This window comes from Myodes glareolus, chromosome 9, assembly GCF_982192425.1.
Source record: "Myodes glareolus chromosome 9, mMyoGla1.1, whole genome shotgun sequence".
Classification (NCBI taxonomy): domain Eukaryota; kingdom Metazoa; phylum Chordata; class Mammalia; order Rodentia; family Cricetidae; genus Myodes; species Myodes glareolus.
In genome coordinates, this window is record NC_142034.1 from 46382594 (window position 1) to 46403001 (window position 20408).

The window sequence follows — 20408 nt, forward strand, 5'->3', positions numbered from 1 at the left end:
ACAAGAAGAAACACTATAGTCACAAGGTAAAAGTAACAAATAAGCAAAAACTGGTCAAACACGTATAAAGAAAAGGTACTACGTATTCTAATTAGTACAAAGAGCACACTTGAGAGCTGTCTCTACCTGTCTTCCCTACTGGTAAAAACTGCCCCCAAATTAATCCTGTCATGCTGCACATAACACATGAGGCACCACTCGTGGAACATTGTCATACACCCTTCCTCAGAGTGCAAGAGAGGCTCAATGTGCAGCAATGCAATTTCTTGAAGAGGGTCAAAAAGCCCATTGAGGGAGGGGGCCCTGGTCATCCTGCTAGGCAGATGCAGAAGAAGGAAGAACAACACTGGATGCCTCCTTTAACAAGAAAGCTCCCGGCAAGGCCAGGAGATTGGGGTGCTCTGAGCCTATCCATACTATCCAATATACCACTATCTATGCACCTGAGATTGATCGGGACCTAACTTACAGGAAAGAAGGGTGGGATGTGGGAATAAGCTGACTCTTGGCCTAGAGTCAGGAATCCTCTGAAGAGACACACTGGGGGAAGTGACCCTGCTGTGCCTACTTCTGTCAGGTGCATATAAACTTCAGAGAATGAAAACAAAAGGTTTCTAGAATCCAGTTTGATGGATGTGCACATGAACCTGGGACTCTTATGCTCTCCGTGTAACAACAGACCTGACCATTTACATAGTCAGCGGCTGCCGACACTAGTCTCTGACCTTATCTTCCATATTGAAGAGTGGCTTCACGTGTTCCTGGTAAAACTGCAAGGGGGTTATGGGGCCAATCTTGTGGTAGTTTTTGTCTTTGTCTCGATACTCCCAGGTGAAGGTCTCTGGTGGGTTACCCAAGCAGATACACACCACTCGGAAGATCTGGAAGAGATGGGTGATTAAGGGCTTCATTTCCACAAGCCTGAAAAGTGCTCAGGAATTAACAGCTATGTTTCAAACCCAGAAACTGCAAAAGAATCTACTACTGCTCCAAGATTTAAAAATTATCACAAGTCAACATCTAAGTTCTCAGGCACTCTGAACAGCAAAACTCTGAAATGTGAATATATTAATATTCTTAGCCAAGTGCTGCAAACTTCCTTAGCTAAGAAACTTGTCCACACCAGGCAAGGTGGCACTTGAACAATTAGTAGAGCAATTAGCTTTAATCCCAGCACTTGGAAAGCAGAAGCAGGTGGATCTCTGTGGGTGGAAGGCCAGCCTGGTCTACACAGTGAGTTCCGGGACAGCCATAGCAAATAGTGAGACCCTGTCTCAAAAGGAAAGAAAGGTAAGTGCTCTAACACTAAACAATACCATCAATCCCCAAATAATGTATTTTTAAAATACTTATTTATACTTTTAATCATGTGTATTTGTGTGTCTGTGTAGGGAGGCACGGGTGCTGGAGAAGATACTGGATCCCTCTGAAATTGGCGATATAGGAATTTATAAACTGCCCCATATGGATACTGAGAATCAAACTCAGGTCCTCTGCAAGAGCTCTTAACCAGTCCCAAATGGTCTATTTTTTTTTTTCTTTTTAAACTTTTTTTTTAATCTATTTATTTATTATATAATACAGTATTCTCGGTATTCTGTCTGCATGTATGCCTGCAGGCCAGGAGAGGGCACCAGATCTCATTACAGTTGGTTGTGAGCCACCATGTGGTTGCTGGGAATTGAACTCAGGACCTTTGGGAGGGCAGGCAGTGCTCTTAACCACTGAGCCATCTCTCCAGCCCATAATCTATTTTCTTAAAGTTATAAAAAGACCTTTGTGCTAGCATTAATAAATTTTAAAATATACTTGTATTATTTTTACTTTATACAAAAAAAGAGGAATAAATACTTTGTACAAGGCCAGAATATACAAAATATTTCCTTTTCTTCCTTCCTTTTTTTTTCTTTCTTTCTTTCTTTTTTTCCTTTGAGAATACTATTGTGGTTGTTTGGATAAGAATGGCCCCTATGGACTCATACATTTGAACACTTAGTCACCAGGGAGTGGCACTATTTGAAAGCATTAGAAGGATTTAGATGTGTGGCCTTGTTGGAGGAAGTGCATCACTAGGAATGGACTTTCCAAGGTTTCAAAACCCATTCCAAGCCCCAAATCTCTCCTCTCTCCCTCCCTCCCCCCACCTCTTCCCTCTCCCTCTGGAGGAAAATGTATTTCTCAGTTACTGTTCCATGTCTTCTACCTGCATTCAGCCTTGCTTGCCATGATGATAATGGGCTAAACCCCTGAAATTATAAGCAAGCTCCCAACTAAATGCTGTAGTTCCTGGGTGTGGCAACTTCACAGAAATGGAACAGTGAAGAAGACAGCTATTCTGGGTTCAGTGGCACACATCGTTAATCCCAGCACTTGGAAGGCAAGTGGATCTCTGTGAGTTCAAGGCAAGTTCCAGACCAGCCAAAACGACAGAGTGAAACCCTCCCTCCCTCCCTCTCTCCCTCCCTCTCTCTCTCTCTCTCTCTCACACACACACAACATAACAACTTGCCTCTCATCTCTCTACCCTACTGTCACTACTGTTCCAGGCTCATCTCTAACTCAGCTTCACTCCTCGAGCCACAAACGTGTCTGCTCCGCTACACTCAAAGAAGTGAGTCTTCTGCCTACTAAGTATGAGCTGTGCTAGTGTCTCTGCACACTACTAGGGTAATTCTAACACTCTCAAGGTAATCTACTCCTTTCCTCCTTTTTTCAGTTGAGATTGTGACTCAAAAAATTGAAGTAACCTACTTAAAATCATTGAGCCGGTGACTGTAAGGTCAGGATCTGAGCTGAAGTCACGTGCTATTAAAGGAAAGTATTCTACTTAGCTTTAAAAGGGGACCATCTACTGAAGGCCGACTGTGTTGTGCTATAATCTACATACTGTAGCGCTCAATCCTCTCAACTAAGATGGCAGCTGTTACTGTCACTTGAGAGATAAAGACCACAGCCTCAGGAAGTAAGCAGTGTGCCGGAAGTCCCAGAGAAAGTAAATGGCAGATCAGAACTGAGTTTAGACTGAACTTTCCAAAATACTGTAAATTCACCTCATGGCTTTCTGGGTTTCATATAACTTTTTCCCTTTAACGCAGTACAAGGCTTTTAAAAATAAAGGCCAGCAAACTGTCCTCTGATCTCACACTTGTATCATGGACTGTTTGTGCCCACATGTGCATGTATGTGGCAAATGCACACACCTGTTCTCTCTCTCTCTGCTAAAGAAGAGAGGAATGACCTGGCTATACCAGCACACCTGGCTCATTTTCCACATCACCTCAGGGTAAATAATTTTAGAAGTACTTTCTTGGAGTCACTTCCCTGTTGAAAATTTAATAAAAGTTGTCTATTACCTCCCACAACAAATCCAAATTCCATGACCTAATTTCTTTTTCTTATGTTTTGTTCATATGTTCAGGAAGTATACATGCACTACTCTTAGACGTACAACTCAATTCACTGTGTTTCACATACATGGAGGTAACCACCGTCTAGAACAGAATACATTAAAAAGGATCCTTGGTTCTTCTTTAGTAAATAACTCACCTACTTCATGGAGGGAACCATCATTTGACTCCTACACTCTTGCCGACATGCCTGTGGGCTTCGCTCACGTTCCCGTGCATGTAAGCAGTGTGCTCCTAATGCTGTGACCCCATTGTCTACAGGAGGAGGCTGACCTTCAGAAGAGGCTCTGCTGTTTTCCAAGAGAACTGTCCTTTAGGGGGATTCTCTGTGTGCTTTATGAGCTGACACAGCTAGAACATCGACACTGTCTTCTAGTACTACACTCTCAAGCTGCTTTCTGCATAGCACAGAGGCAGAGCAGTTTACAAGCAACTGTAATCGAGCTGTCTCAGCCATGGACTATGAGCTTTGCTTGGGATTCACATAGACCATACAGTGTCTTGGATTTGCTCAGTGGTTAGGCTATAGAAGGCAACTTTAGGACTCTGTCGCCATGGGAACACTACCACTGATAACTAAAGCAGACACCATGATTGTATGTTCAACTGTTAACTGCTAACATCCATGTATGTATACCTATCAGTGAAATTGCTCTGGTCTACTCCAAATTATCCAAAAGTGGTGAATCTACCAAGCTCTAGCCAAATAAAACAGAATGAAAGTTTAACACAACTTTCTGGTTTCACTTTCCTCTCTAAGGTGCATGGTACCGTACAGTATATTCTGTTTCCCTACCTGAATATCCAAAGTAAAAAGTATTAAATTACTACCTCCTCCCCACTACCTCCTCCCCAAAGCTGCACCTGAGGTAATACTCACAAATACACAACACACACACACACTCACGAAAGCATCAGAAATTGGTACTGGCCAAATGGCTCAGCAGGTAGACACTGGCTGAATACGCCTGAAGAGCTGAGGGTTTTCAAAACCCGTGTAAAGGTGGAAGGGATCAACCGCACAGAGCGGTCCCCTCTGGTCTCCTTATGTACACCATGGCACATGCACACCCACAGACACACCATACACAGAAGTAGTAATAAAATAATAATATAGTTTTTTAAACTTTTTAAAAAGAAATCTGCATTTACATTATCAAACTGAATTCTCTAGAAAACCGCTTTGCAAGATGATAGTTACCCAGTTGCTCACCCCTTATAAATCTGAAGATTTTAATCAAATATACTTGATATGGCTGAGAGCTCTTCCTTTTAGATTCTAGAAAACTTCAACTTAAAACACATAGTTTTTCAAGCCAGGAATAGTGCACACCTTTAGTCCCAGCACTGGGAAGCAGAAGCAGGATATTTCTGAGAGTTTGAGGTAGGCCTGGTTTACACTGTGAATCCTAGGACAGTCATAGCTACAAAGTGAGAACCTGTCTCAAAAAAACAAACAAAAACACATGAAGTTTTACTATTTAGTCACTACTTTGGGTAATTTATAGCCCATCTATACCAAGGTGCAGGGGACATCTGGCCCCAGTCAAGTATCGATAAATAATTTTAAGGATTCCTCCAAAGCATAGTCTCCAAGGTTCATAAGACTGCATTTTCTTGAAATGTAAGAGTCTCTGTTTTGAAATAACACTATCTTCAAAGGTACAAAATGGCAGTTAATGTTGACCATCCAAGCCTGCTCTCTGGTGGACAAATCAGGAGTGTCTCCTGATTCTCACAATATCTGACTGACATTCATGACACAGAATATGCACAACAGTCAACCATATTCCTCAGAATATAACTACATATGAGAGTCCACCATTAAGCCCCTGGAGAAATGCACTGGTGACTTCGGGATTCTCTCTCTCAGTCCAGCACCTCTGCTCTCCCTTTATTTTCTCCACGGGATATTATACTTGTTACATATTTTATTTGTCTATGCCTATTAGAAAGTAAATACCAGAGACAGGAATCCCTGTTATTTGTTCACTGCTAAATCTCCAATGCCTAGACCGTACTCGGCACAGGTAATTTACTATTTGTGCCTTCTAATTGTGATTTCAGAGTAAACCTAGTGTACAGCCCAGCCTGACTTAGAACAGAACAGAAGACTACCATAGTCAGGAGAATGAGCTGAAGCAGTGCTGGCTCTCCAGAACACTGGAAAGCTACAAGCTTTAAACACAGATGCCCTGGATTTGATTCTCCTTTCCCAAATCCCCAAGCCAATAATTACGTGGTCTTGTTGGTTTTTATTTTTATTTTAAAAAAGAAGCCAATGCTTTTTAGCTATGCTCTCTGGTCTGTGGCCCACTGAGACCCTTTTCCCTCTCAACTTTGGAGAAGGCAGTCTAGAGCAACCATGCTGAGCATGGCTACACGTGTCTCCTAGTCCATCTGGCTTTTAATTCTTGATTAGTTTAACTGTAATTAAGTTGGAAATTTAAAGTATTCTTACTTTGGGAATGTGTAATCTTTGTCTACCAACATATAACCCTTCAGAAAAGCTGAAGTCTGTATAAGAAAGATCTAATTCCTATCTCGAGTTAAATACATCTTCTAAGGGGGCTTAAGAGTTGGCTCAGTGGTTAAGAACACTGGCTGCTCTTGTAGAGGACCCAGGTTCAATTTTTAGCACCTACATGGCAGCTCATAACCATCTGTGACTCCAGTTCCAGGGCATCTGACACCCTTACACAAACATACATGTAGGCAAAACACCAACGCACATATATAAAAATAAACTAATTAAAAAAATACATTTTTCTGGGGCTGGAGAGATGGCTCACCAGTTAAAGAGCATTGACTGTTCTTCCAGAGGACTCAGGTTCAAATCCCAGCACCCACATGGTAGCTCACAACTGTCTATAACTCCAAGATCTGACACATTCAGAAACATACAGGCAGATAAAACACCAATGCACATAAAAAATAAAATAAAAAATATTTTTAATGATACATCTTCTAAGAAGGCAGAGTCTAAGTTTCAAGTTTACTTTTGTTAAAAAAAAAACTATTTTAATTGGCTTCTAAAACTATTTCCCCTAGCAGAGATTTATTTTCATTGACTTATCGAAGTCTAACATGAAATGACATAGACAGCATAAGGAAAGGAAAAAGGAAACAAGGCACAAAAAGCATGGGATTCAGAACAAAAGCAAAGCCTACCTGGCCTCAATTTAAAGACAAACAGATGGAGAAAGTCAATTCTCACGCACATGGCTACATCTGACTACATCAGGTGAGGAAGAAAGAATTTAAAGCCAGTCAAGGGTAACAAGAAATGAATAAAAGGTTAGAAGGAGACAACAGGTAAATCTGAAGATTCCAGAGGTCAGAACTACGTAGAGGTGACACAATCTTAGAAGCAATAGCTGTTGGGGGGGGGGGGGGGAGGGGGGGGATGAAAACATCTAAAGCATGGTAAAACTTAGTTACTCCCATTGTTATAAAGTACAAAGCTACAATGCTGTTTTATTTTGAGATACTTTCTGACTATTTAGGCTAAAGTAGCTCAAATTTGTAATCCTTCTGCCTCAGCTTTGGAAGTGAAGAGATTACAGGTATGGATCAGTGTCCAGCTAGCTACAATGTTCTTAAGAAATCAATTACCTAAACTTCCTACTTTTACTGATGGAGAAACTAAGTTTAAAGGTAAAATGAACCACTGACCAGTCTGGCCACAAGCATCTTCATAAAAGCAGTGAACTTTGAAGGCAGTTCAGGAGTTCAGTGAACTGACTTCCAGAGAGGTATGTTACAGACCTTTGTACTGAGCTACACAGAGAAAGGGGACAGGAGGAGGGCACTCTCTACAGCTCCCCGGTAGTAAGATGGAATAAGATGCTTAAAAACAAAAATACCTCCCTACGTAAAGAGGGCAGATACACCTGGAGTCATTAAATCTATCTTCAAACAGGAAAGGCATGCAAGGTGCATGCCGGAAAACACAAGGTATAAGCTGCTCTGAGAAGCTAGGAGAGTGCGCTCGGTAACCAACAGTGTTCTTGAGATTGCTTCTAGAGTAGTGTGTGGATTAAGGAACCAGAAATGCAGACCTTCCTTCCCACCTCACTGCAGACTCTTAAACTGTATTTTCTGTACTGCTTTATGTAGACTTGAAAAGTTTTTAAGTACTTCATTAGACCATATCTTTCCCTCCTCTCAAATCTTCTCAATTATTATTTCTTTCCCACACAGTTTCCCTTCTCCTGATTGAACTGATAAAAAGCCTTTCCTCATATCTACAATCTTCCCTCAAGACACCATGACATCACCAAGATACCTCCCCTTCCCTGTCTTCCACAGAGCTCACTGGCAAGTCCTAACAGCAACCCTTCCAGACAAACCCAGAGATGTCACTGCTCGTGAGTCTCTCTAACCTGTGTGCTTACAACTAACTTTCCGTCTAGTTTCTCTGCTTCTACAATCTGTTCTTAAAATAGCCAGAGCGTAGGTGTCTTTCTGTCCTTGCCTCTCCAACACACACACACACACACACACACACCTTCCTTGAAACAGGGTTTCATATAGCCATACTGGCCTCAATCTTGTGATTCTCCTGTCTTAGCCTCCCTTGCACTACAATTACAAGTGTGTTTCACTATGCACAGCTTCAGAGTAAAAAAAACTAAGCAAAATATTAGTTAAACTCCCCCAAAGCTACCTTACTTAGAATAAGACGTAAGCTCTTCACCACAGCTCTGGGCCCTGCATTAAGCTGGTTCCCATTTCATCTGCTTTCTGTCCCACTCGTCCCCATCATCCCTTCCCAGGCTCAAGCCACAGTGCCTTCTTTCTGTTACTCAGGAACGCCAGCTTCTTCCACCATGGGGCATTTGCCCTTGCTGTCCCCTGCCTGGCTCACTCTTATTATTCTTAGCTCAGCTCAGATTTTACCTCTGAAGACCTATCCAAACAGGTAAAGTATGAATCCTGGGACTGTAAGGATGGTTCAGTGGTTAAGAGTGCTTGCTACACTTACAGAGGACCTGACCCAATGGCTCACAACCCACATGTAATGGCTCATGCCTACCGTATCTCATCCAACACCCTCTTCTGGTGTCCTCAGACACTGCACTCTTATTCACATATCCACACACACAGACACACACATGAAGAACACATAATACGGTTTTTTAAATAGTAAATTTTAGGACCTGGGCAGGTGATTCAATGGTTAAAAGCACTTGCTGCTTTTATGGAGAACCCAATCACTTCTAGCTCTTGTTTTAGGGGATTCAACAGCCTTTTCTGACCCCTGCAGGCTCCTGTACATACACAACACAAACATAAACTCAAACACAGATACATACACACAAAATTAAAAAACATATACCTAAACATGATTTTAGAATATTAATATAGTTCATAAAAATGTTCAGTCTCACCCAAAATCATATATCATGAGATAATATTGTTTACCTATCAGACTGATCCAATCTAATTGTCACTGACGATAGGAATGGACATTAGTATAACCCCCAGATAATTTGGAATGTGTTATCAGCTCCTTCCACTTCGCCTCCTATGGACATTAAAGACCTTAAGCATGTTAGGCAAATGCTAAACCACTGACCTATATCCTTAGTTCAATGTTTTATTTAAGGTTTATTTATTTATTTATTTTGAGGCATCTCTGTGTAGCTCTGGCTGTCCTGGAACTTTTTCTATAGACCAGGCTGGCCTCCACCTCAGAGACCTGCTTCTGAGATCAAAGGTGTGTACCACCACTACTTGACAGGTTTATTTATTTTTATTTTATGTGCATGAGTGTTTGCCTGCATGTGTGCCCGTATCCAGAAGCCAGAAGAGGGTGTAGGATCCCCTAGAACTAATATTACAGATGTTATGATCCACCATGTGAGTGTTAAGAACAGAACTGGGTCCTCTGGAAAAGCAGTCAGTGCTCTTAACCATTGGGCCATCTCTCCAGTACCATTAATGTTGTTTTAAAGAACCCTGCTATAGAATTTCCTAAGCCATCAAAATTATTTCCTGTCCATTTTCACAACCCTGACAAGTACTAGCTTTAGTCTTTGTTTCAGGATTTAATTTTAATAGAGCATGTTTTGGAAGAGAATATATTAGTAATCCTAAGGGATCTGGAGGCTCCAAGAGCAAGCACATGGAGAACACCTGTAATTGAAGTGGCTACATGATTCCAGAAAGATCTGCTGAGTCTCCCACATCCACAAACCACCTACGCTCCTCTCTGAAAGAAAGCCTTTGGCATAAACAAGTTCCCTTCGTGCTACCTCGGCTTCATGGTTACTCACTGAGATCATCACTGAGACTTGCCCATAAGGCTAGGTAAATCATAGGTATTAATTTGTGGCTTTAAGTGAAGCTAGACTCTTCATTACAAAAGAGTCAGGTTCAATAATGAGGAGTTATTTGGAAGATTGTAAAAATGTGAAAACCTACCGCACAGATTCTGTAGTGAACAGATGAAATAAGTCCCTAAGTAAACAACCCTATAAAACACCTGGACTCAGGACATGGCAAAGTATTATCTTTGGATTTCAAGGCAGGGGTAGAAAAAGAAAACAAAACAAAACAAAACGTAAAAATGTATGGCTATAATTCTGAATCATTTATTATCCCCTACTAATCCTATGGTTAGGACATAAATCTTAAGACTATTATTAATTTGAGGATCACTAAAACAAACACCATAGGCCATGATACTTATGGTCTATAAGCAGTGTATCTGGGAGCTGGAGAGATGGCTCAGGCAGTTAAGGGCATTTGTTCCTGCAGAGGACCTAGCCACCCACATGGCAGCTCACCAATGTCTGTAACTCCAGTTTCATGGAATCTGATGTCTTCTGGTCTCTGTGGGCACTGCACTGCACTCCCTGCAATTATATACATGCAGGCAAAGCACTCAGAAGTAAAAATAAACCCTAAGAAAAAAAGAAGGCAGAGCAATGGTGATGCACACCTTTGATCTCAGCACTCAAGAGGCAGAAGCAGGAGGATCTCTATGTTCGAGGCCAGCCTGGTCTACAGAGTGAGTTCTAGGACAGCCAAGGCTACACAGAGAAACCCTGTCTTGGGGGGAAAAATACTACTACTGCTACTATCTGGACCTTTTTATTAACCATTAGCGCACAATCTTTTAAAGTTATTCCATTCATTTATTTCTTTGTAAATGCATGTGTAGAGGCCAGAGGATAACTAGCAAGAATCCATCTTCCCTTCTACCATATGGGTCCCAAAGACTGACCTTAGGTCATCGAGCTTGGCGGCACACCGTCAGTACCTGCTCAATCACTTGTTGGCTGACTTACAGTCTTCATGCCTGCTATATTCCCATTACCTTAATCTAACCACAAGTTAAGGCAAACTGTCAGGAGAGATGGCCTCAGCAAGAGACACCATTCCAAATGGGAAGAGAAGTCAACAAATGACACAGGGCACTAGCACCTGGCATTCTGACATTAATTCCTTACCATTCCAATGAGGGAAGTATTTTAAATCCCAAACTGAGTCTCAAGTTAGTGAGCAGATCTCAGGATGAGGGTAACTAAGACAGAATGTAAATCCATGATACATCAAACTCTAAAGTCTCTTTCCCTCTGTACTAAGAGACTGTTCTTCAATAGAACATTTAAGAAAGGTAAATATAATTTAAATGCAGTTAACAAATAAATGCTATGCATTCATCTCTTCTAATATATAAGAAACAGTTACCATGTCAAACACTGGATATGGAACCCATGGACAAACCAAGACTTGAAGCGGTAAGGAACTTGTCCGGGCATGCAGTCAAGTAGGAAAGGTCACTGTTCTGACTGTAAACACGCTCCACTATGCTGCACTGCCTCCCTTAAACAGGAAGTTTCCACTGAAGTGACAAAATGTGAAGCCACTCCGCTCCCGTCTTCACCGTGGTCTCACCAATGTGCCCCAGGCTGAAGAAGGTGATATATGTTCTTTTCTCAGAGAGTTTCCGTTTCATGTCTACCAGTACTGAATATGGAGATTACTAATACAGATGCTTATCTGCCTTGAAAATAAACACTTATTTGGTGACTTTTCAATTTTCTAAGTGTTTCACACACATTACTTTTAACAGATACAACCATCGCCAGCTCTCATTACAGAAGAAACCCAGATGCTCTGCTGGCCATCCACCTGTGTACACAGTTTCCTACGCCTGGGGTGGCTCACACAGTAAATTCCTACTGCTGGTTCAACTCTTCCCTGAGTTAGTCATTTCCATCCTTGACCACAGAACTCTGTTACACATCTAGAACACAACTTATTATCATTAATCATGGTTTTCCTTTTTTCCCAAAAGACCACATGTGTAAAGCCAGGGATACAGCTTGGTGGTAGAGCAAGAGGTGCTGAGTTTCATCTCCGGTACCGGGAAAGGGAGGATAGGAGGGAACGCCACACAAAAACTGAGCTCTTTGAAAGCAGAAACTGCCTTCTCATCTTTATCACCTAAGTGCCAAACTCACAGAAGGCAGTACTTATGAATGTGTAAAAAGTGGTGTTTATATAGAACCTAAACTAGGAATTAAGAAAGCTCAGTACAAGTCCTTAAAACACAAGAAAGTGTAAATTTCATTCTTTTTTTCAGCTTTAAAATAAGTAGTTTTTGTTGTTTTCTGAGACAGGGTTCCCTGTAGCCAAGGCTGACTGTGAACTTCTCGATCCTTCTGTCTCTACTTCTAAAGTGAAAAATAAGTAGCTTTCATTCAATTAAATATTCACACAGTGACTGCATTCTGTAATCAGTTTAGTAGGAAATTCTGAGTGCTTTTTAGACAAGTCACAAAAGTCCAAAGATTCTTATTACCTCCTCCATCATGGCATCTTGCGTAGATGAGATTTCCCCTTTGGTTGCTCCACTGTGTACCAGGTTCCGCAGCCGTATACAGAATTCTCTCATCTATGATAGAAACGTATTCAGCATTCCAGTAGTTGCACAAGCTGTTAATAAGCCTAACAGATCACCACTAGCTATGCTTGGAAGTACAACACAGCCAACACCCTGGGCAAAGTTTATAAAAACAAATTGATTTTCCCCAATCAATCCACTTAAACAGACAGTGAAAAATCCTTTCAATAAGGGCACAGGGATTATTCCTAAAGAACACTGGAGAGAACTGATCTTCTTCTGCAACTGACAGCCCCCTCTGCATGTGCACGGACAATGTCTGGTTCTGGTGCCCACCACCCTTAGAAAGCAGGAGACAGATCATAGAAGCACTAAGCACTCGTATATATTCTCATTTAGACTCCGATTTGCTGTCCACTTTGCCTTCTCTGCCAGTCACTATGACTGTGACTATACTAACTTCCAACATGTTTTTCTGTTTCTTTCAATTTTGGGAGAAGTCCCACATTAAAAAGATTCTGAAACTGAACTGCAGCACTAAAATGACTTGTTCTCAATCAGAATGAAATCCAAAGCTAAGACTTACGATCTTCTAGCCTTTGGATAAGAGGGCCCAGAGTTCCCTAGGTAGGAAACAGCCTACATCCAATACTGGGGAAACAGAGCTATGCTTATTTTTAAATGCACACTTTTCCTTGGGGATAACATCTAATTTCAGTCTTGTAGATATGGGCGGCAGATTTTGGCAATGTCCAGTTCTCAAAAAAGAGATCTGGCAAGCAGAACACCACCGCACAGGGCTTATAATCATCCCTGGGAGAATGTGGAGGAGAAATGATTCATTAGGGTAACTTAAGCCATAAAAAACAGCTCAGTGACTACATCAAATCCTCAGTGGGTGGCTAAACCACACTGATGTGGTCTGGGTAAGCCTAAGAACAAAGCACACTTTTAAAGGAAGTCTTACAAACTGCTCTGCTGGCTTCTGCTAGTGCATGAAGCGGCCTCAGCACACCTCCACTAAAAGCCAGTGGGCAGCACTGTGTGTTCAAGACCCAAGTTAACTGAACCTAGTATTTTTTTCCCTTGAATATGTGTAAGAAAACACTAAAATCAACAGAACCAAAACACAGTAATCTTAACGATTTCTTGAGGTTAATGTGTAGCCACATTGCTTTTGATAGACCCTGACATCAATAGTTATCCTGTCTCTATAAAAAGTCAGTTAGTGAAAGGTCAAGTACACTAACCCAGTCCCTCCTACTCATATTCTGTACCTTATGATTCAGAATATCATTCATTCTTCTGCTTGCCTCTGTCGTATGAGATTCAGGGAAGCATTTCTTAGGGACAACACCGTATTTTTCTAAAAGACAACAATTTTAGTGTTCAATAAAGTGAAAATAATTTCTAGTATTAGAAATTCTGTCCAAACTATTGGCTACTTTAAACTAGGCTGTATTAATGAGCAAGGGTGGGGTTTATTTGTTTGAGAAAGGGTTTCATGTAGTCCAGGCTGGCCTCAAAGTCTATGTAGCTAAGAATAACCTTGAACTTCTAGTCTTTCTGCCTTGACCTCCCGGAGTACTGGAGTTAGAGGCACATACTGGGCACAGAACACTAGATCTAATTTATTCAGTGCTGGGGACTCAACTCAGAGCTCTGTGCAACCAGGCAGCCCTCTACCGCTAGACTTCATCCCCAGCCCTACCAGTGTTGTTGGATTGTTTGATTCTAAGGACTGAACCTAGGGCCTCGGGCATGCTGAGAAAGTGCCTTACTTCTGAGTTATCCCTCTAATCCCTTTGACAAACTTTTACCATGCAGCTACCTGCCTCGAAATTCAGTCTAATATTCCCACCTGTCGTACTCTATAAAACACTCAGCACAAGGTCTTCCACAATAAAATGTTTGTATAACGACATTTTCACACAGACGCAGGGTTTTGTTTGCTTGCGTGCTTGCCCTGCTGGCTGGCTGTTGCTGTCTGCAGTGCTAGGGATCAGACCCAAGGTCACGTGCATGCCAGGCAGGCACTCTGCCACTGATCTACACCACCAAACCACTTTTCTTTCCTTTTCAGATTTATTTTTATTTTATGAGTATTTTCCCTGCATTTATGTATGTGCACCATGTGTGTCCCTGAGGAGGTCAGAAGAGTGTCTGGAGTTAGACAAGGCTGTGAACCACCCCATAGGTACTAGGAACTTAACCTGGGTCTTCTGTAACAGGAACAAGTGCTCTTAACTGCTTGCCTGTCTCTTTAGCCCTATTAATATGCTTCTTAATTCCCTGGTGCTTTAAGATTACTTTAGTATGTATGGGTGTTTTGCCTGCACATGTCTGTGCACCATGTAAAGGCTAGAAGATTTTAATACACTAGAATTGGAGCTACAGAAGGTTATGGGCCACATCTAGCTGCTGGAAATTGAACCTGGGTTCTCTGGAAGAGCAATCAGTGCCTTTCAGTCACTGAACCATCTCTCTAGCCCCTCAGTGCTTTTTATGAGAAGTTACTTCTAATTAATTCTCCTCCCAGTCAAGCCTTCATGGTATCTACTTCTTCATCAGTTATTTAAAGAAACAGACTTCACATTGAGAATGAGGAGTAAAAGTTTGTAGAGCTAACTATGCAGCCTTCTTGGAAGTCAGTTCCACTGTGAACATAACCACCAGAGAAATGGCCTATTCCTAACTGCAGAGCTTGCAATTCCATCAGGGACAAGCTCTTACCAACAATATTGACAAGCATATCCCATTGTCCACCATCATTTGTAGGGTTCATAAGCAAATACTGCACCAGTCTCCCATCTTCAGGCTCTTTTTTCTGGGCTGTATCCACGAAAGCATTCAAGAAGAAATAACAGCGTTCAACCTAAAGTAAAAGAAGATAAATAAAATTAAAGGCAAAGGTAGCCAATCACATCACTGCCATGCATGATCAGAAGAATGGGAGCCCTGGTTCAACTAAGAATGAAATATGGAAGCTTTTTAAAACTGAAGTTGGTAATTAAATATCGGTACTTGGCTTCAAAAGAATATCTGGTCTTTTCTTATACTTGCATATATATCTAAACACACTGCATCCATGTACTGCATATACAGTCTAAAGTTTAAATAAATCCTATTTTAGAGTCTTTACTTAGTAAACATCTAATGAACAGTTGTATTTTAAGATTTTTAAATGAAATAGAAATAGTTACTGCTTTTTTTCCCCCAGAAAGGTGCTACCAAAAGAAACGAGTGCTTAAAAAATCAAATGACCTAAGTAATGATGCTAGACAGGCAAACTGCTGAAAACAAAATTTTAATTTTTAAATAAAGAAAACACAAGCAGTGAATCAATAAATTTGTTACTTCCCCAGAGAACGCAGCCACCTACCAAACAGAAAGCAGCTGCGGGGCTAGAGTTCAGGGTCAGAGCTCTGTCAACAGCGCGCCAGAAGCCCTGACCCTAGCACCACTAAGGGAAAAGAAGGAAATACACTTCTGCCTTTGATAAGATAAACTTTTGATTCTTGGGAAATCAGAATGGTATCACATCTGTAATAAAAAGGTACATTGTAACGAAAAAAGCAAAATAACATAAACGCTGCCCCTAACTAGGTGCTATTGAAACAAAAAGAATCATGCAAGGTCAGTCCCCTACCTTGTCCCAAAAAAACAGGTAAGATTGGCTAAACTCAAATTCTTCAATATTAAATTTTTTCATGAATGGAAGTCTCATAACATTCAAACAAGAAAAGATCCAGCATCGTCCTAAAATGAGAAAGCAAACCGAGAAGTTTATGACTGTTTATGGATCATACTGCCCCAACTGTATTTCCAAACACCAGATCCATAAGATCTGGACATTAAAGACTAAATAAGAAATAAAAGAAATATCAAATGTATTTGTTTTTGAGACAGTCTTATATAGCCCACTATATATAGCCAGGGTGATCTTAAACACCTGATCCTCCTGCTTCATGTCTCAAGTATAATATAGACATGTGTCACAATATTTGGTGTTATGTGATACTAGGAATTGCACCCAGGAATTTGGACATGCTAGACATTCTACCAGCTTAACTACATCTTCAGTCTGGAACAGAAATATTAAAACCAAATCAAAACAAAAGACATGCAGTGATTGCTATTATATAGTACACACACACACACTTAAAAACAAAATCAAAATGAAACAAAAAACCAACCAGAACCTTTTAGGTTGGGCATGGTGGCTCATACCTATAACCCCAGCACTTAGAGACTAAAGCAAGAAGACTGCTGTGAGTCAACGTCAGCCTAGATAATATAGTGAGTTCTAGCATAGTCTAGAAACACTAAAAGAAAATGAACAGAAATCATGAATAAAGTATGTGATGTCCAAAAAAGACACAGAGGATAAAGAAACTTTTGCTTTTTAAGTTCTTCATAAGACAGTAGTAAAGTGGGAGAATATCCTTTTTCTTCTCGATAATGCCCAAACTGGCAAGGATGTGCAAAAACAAGCATCCCCTTCTGAACAGAGCTGAGGAAATACAAGTCACCTGAGAACAATTCAGGAAATCAAAATCTTAACTTGAAATGAACAAAAACCTTAATTTAGAATGGACAGGGCATCCTTCAGTGAATGCAAAGCTTAACATAAAGCTCTTGCCTACGCTCCCAAAAGGAGTTGTTTTTAAAGCTGGTATTTGACTAACCAGGGTACATAAAAATTCAAACACAAATGAAAAGTTTGGGAGAGCTGACGCAGGAAGATCACGTCAGCTCAAGAATTAAAATACGGGCTGGAGAGATGGCTCAGAGGGTAAGAGCACTGGCTGCTCTTCCAGAGGTCCCGAGTTCAATTCCCAGCAACCACACAGTGGCTCACAACCATCTGTAATGAGACCTGGTGCCTTCCTTGCCAGCAGCACATTGTATGCATAATAAGTAAATAAATCTTTAAAAAAAAGAGTTAAAATACATATAATTTAAAAACTGAGACATAAATGAAACAACAATCCTCTTAAAATCACGTTAACACAGCAAATTAACTTAGCAGCACTGCTATTCCAGGACAGAAATGTGGCTCAGTTGGTAGAATGCTTAACTAGCATGCAAGGACCCTGGATCCATCCTCAGCACCCCACAAAGTAGACATGTAGTACATGCCTGCAATCACAGTCTAGCACACGGAGGTGGAAGGAGAAGGACAAGCAGGTCAAGGCCATTGTTGGCTACCAAGGAGGACCATTTACCTACTCTATTTTCACAGCTTCACATTCTCTCCATACACCTGGCCATCAGGAGCCACATTTTCAAGCACAGCCCACCATCATTCTTCCATTTAGTATGTTTCTGACAGAGCGATGTTCTAAACCCAAGCGTGATGCTGTCTCTGAAGACTTTATGACAAGCATTAAGGACATAAACATGTCTTCATAACCAGAGCTTGTTGTTCACCGCTTTCCATACCAATGTGGGATTTTAGAGGTCTCTTTCCAATGACACCAACATTTCTATGTGAGGTCATGTCCAGAACTTTCAGATTATTTTGCCTCTCAGAAACTGATGGAATCTAGTATCTGTAAGCATTCCAAACTAGTGTGAACTAGAGCAACTTCTGACTGATGCCTTCACCAAAACACAACTCTACTGCAAGATAAACTCAGTGTGTCTATTCAGAAAGCCTTTGGGAGCCGAGACTAAAGAGTAATGCTCTTCAGGAGGAAAACGCGGGGAAGTTTCCAACATATTTGGATATAATGTTTTTACAGATATGAAACCATTTCTATAACATACAACAAAAGGTTTATAAAAGGCACATGTAAAAATTCTTAAAGTATGATCTCATATTAAAAGCAATCATACAGGGAATAAAGATTTGATGGGTAAACAAATCTACTCTACTGTACATTACAGGTTTTCTACGCTGGACAAGAGCGGGTCTGTAACAAAGGGAAAGCCTTACGCTGTGTTTCTGAATAGTGACATCGTTGTTTTAGGCTGGCTTATCTGCCCACTAGTTGTCTCCTGCACACTATTTCTACTTCTGAGTGAACTCTCAGGATGAAAACATCACAAGAACAAACTACATCATTCATGCACCATTAGTATTTAAAGTAAAGAGATACATCACTTAAGACCTGATGTGTTCCAGATTAACATTTCCAAGCTTACCCTAGACCACTGTAGGGCTACTGTGATATATTAACTAGGTAAGTCCTTAGCCTGACAGACCTCACCATTCCAAACGCTTCTGAACTAAGGGCCTGGGCATGCTAGGTAAGACCTTTCTAGGACGTAGGAAGATTTTTGCAAGGTCATGATTTTTTTTCTTAAAAAATGATTTTTAAATTTAAAAATCAGTCTCACTAAGGTATAATTTACATACAGCAGAACATTACCCATGTTAAATGTATCCTTTTGAGTTTTGAATTGCTCTAAGTAGCAATAATGTGTTTTCTTTAAGTACACATGGACTTGGAGTAGTAGCAAAACAACAAAAAATAATGGAAGGTCTCTTTAGTTCAATTTTGTTGTGAGACTATTTCTCCTCCTTGGATTCCTGGATAACCAATTTCTCAGATGTATTTCTAACAGTGGTAACTGGACAACGTACAGCAAAACAAGAATTCTCAGCCAGCAAGGAATGAAAACTCAAGAGTATTACGAAGTGACCTATGAGCACAGTAACTCCAGCTGTAGCCACGGAGCACATTTTAAAATAATAGTCAACAACATTCTATTGTAAACACATTAAGGTTTTTCTATCTTATATATTTGGATTTTAGCACAATTCTGGGAAGTCTTCTAGAGTAAGGATATCTTTGCATGGACTTCTTGTGACCAAGGGCATAGCTCGTCTTTGCTTTAAGTTGATCTGTATACAATCTCTCCCCACATCTGTTTCTAGCTTCTGCTACTTCTAGATGAACTGTTAACATAAAAACTGCACGGGAACAAACCACATAAACCCAACATCACACAACATCAAGACAATATGGCGACATGCATCCAGTGACCATCATCCATCACTTTAGTGTTCAAACTAAACGCTAACAGGCCACCACACAAGCAGTGCTCTTGGGCCTGCGTTTTCTTGTGCCTCTCCTCTGGTTTATTACGACTTCTTTCAATGTGTTACAAAGCTGTTCTCCCAAGGCCGTTTTTAGGACCACAAAACAGACTGCTGTCAGTAAAGTAGGGAAGAAGTCGAAGACCTCACCAGAGCTCTTCTGGTTGGTAACCGGCTTGCCTTCCTGAGGCACAACGTGCTGGAACACATGCTGAGCACCCTGGACCGTGGCCCTCCTCAGACAGATGTCCAACAGATCATGGGTGGTCCCAACATTCTGGGCAAGTACGAACTGAGGGTCTGAATTTAGTTTCTGGATCAGAGCAGCTACCTTCTCCGAATTCAGTCCTGTGGGGAGATCAAATGCCATTATAATCATAACATACCCCCTCCAAATAAATAAATAAATAAATAGGCTGACGGGGGCAGCTTTAGGATAGAATCACTGTAGATCCTAGATTTAACTTCGAAAGGGCATCCTGGAGAGTGCAGAAGCCCGAAAGCCCTCCCACGGTGTCCTGCAAGATGTCGTCTCCCTCCGCTCCCGGCCCCCCGGGAGGGCTACATCCCCGCCCTCGCCTAGGTCTCCCCCCCACCCCCGGCCTTTCACCGTAGGGCCTCACGGTCCACGGAGCCTGGGAAAGGACCCTGGAAAACACTCGCGGGAAGAGCGGCGCCTCACCCGCGTTGTTCATGGCGCCCACGCTGCCTCGTAGGGAAACGTTAGTTCTCGGGGTCCTCAGGTGAGCTCTGGGATTACACTACAGCCCGCTGCCTATCTGGCCGGACCTAGTTCTCGCACCCGGAGAGCCGGAAAAAGGAAACCCGCTCAATGGTGGCCGAGAGAAACGGGGTCCGCGGAGGGACAAAACTCCCCCCTCGCGTTGCTGAGTCAGCGCCGTCGGGGGCTGGCCCCGCCCGGGGGAGGGCCGACGGGGGGCGGCCTCGTTGACGCTGGGGCCGGCATCCCAGCTCGGGCGCGGCCCGGCGAAGCCACCCACGTTGGCAGACCGGGTCGCCAGCATTGCTCACTCTTCATCCCAGCGGCGCCCTCCGCCATCTGTGATCCCTGTTCCTAGCCACAAGGGCGTCC

At 41.7% G+C, this 20408-nt stretch overlaps 1 protein-coding gene across 2 annotated transcripts in view; it reads right to left on the minus strand.

Moving 5' to 3' along the window:
- Blmh (bleomycin hydrolase) overlaps positions 1-20209 on the minus strand; it is a 39808-nt gene extending 19599 nt beyond the window's left edge. The window contains exons 1-7 of one of the 2 annotated variants that reach the window (XM_087910289.1): positions 19998-20209; positions 19466-19663; positions 15917-16026; positions 15001-15142; positions 13545-13633; positions 12226-12318; positions 726-881 (exon numbers count right to left, since the gene is read on the minus strand). In XM_087910289.1, the coding sequence (XP_087766415.1) occupies positions 726-881; positions 12226-12318; positions 13545-13633; positions 15001-15142; positions 15917-16026; positions 19466-19663; positions 19998-20010 (801 nt within the window). In that variant the 5' untranslated portion in view covers positions 20011-20209. Of the gene's footprint in view, positions 1-725; positions 882-12225; positions 12319-13544; positions 13634-15000; positions 15143-15916; positions 16027-19465; positions 19664-19997 lie in introns of those variants that run through there. The other variant, XM_087910290.1, reaches the window with a different exon arrangement.
- Positions 20210-20408: the final 199 nt, after the last annotated feature.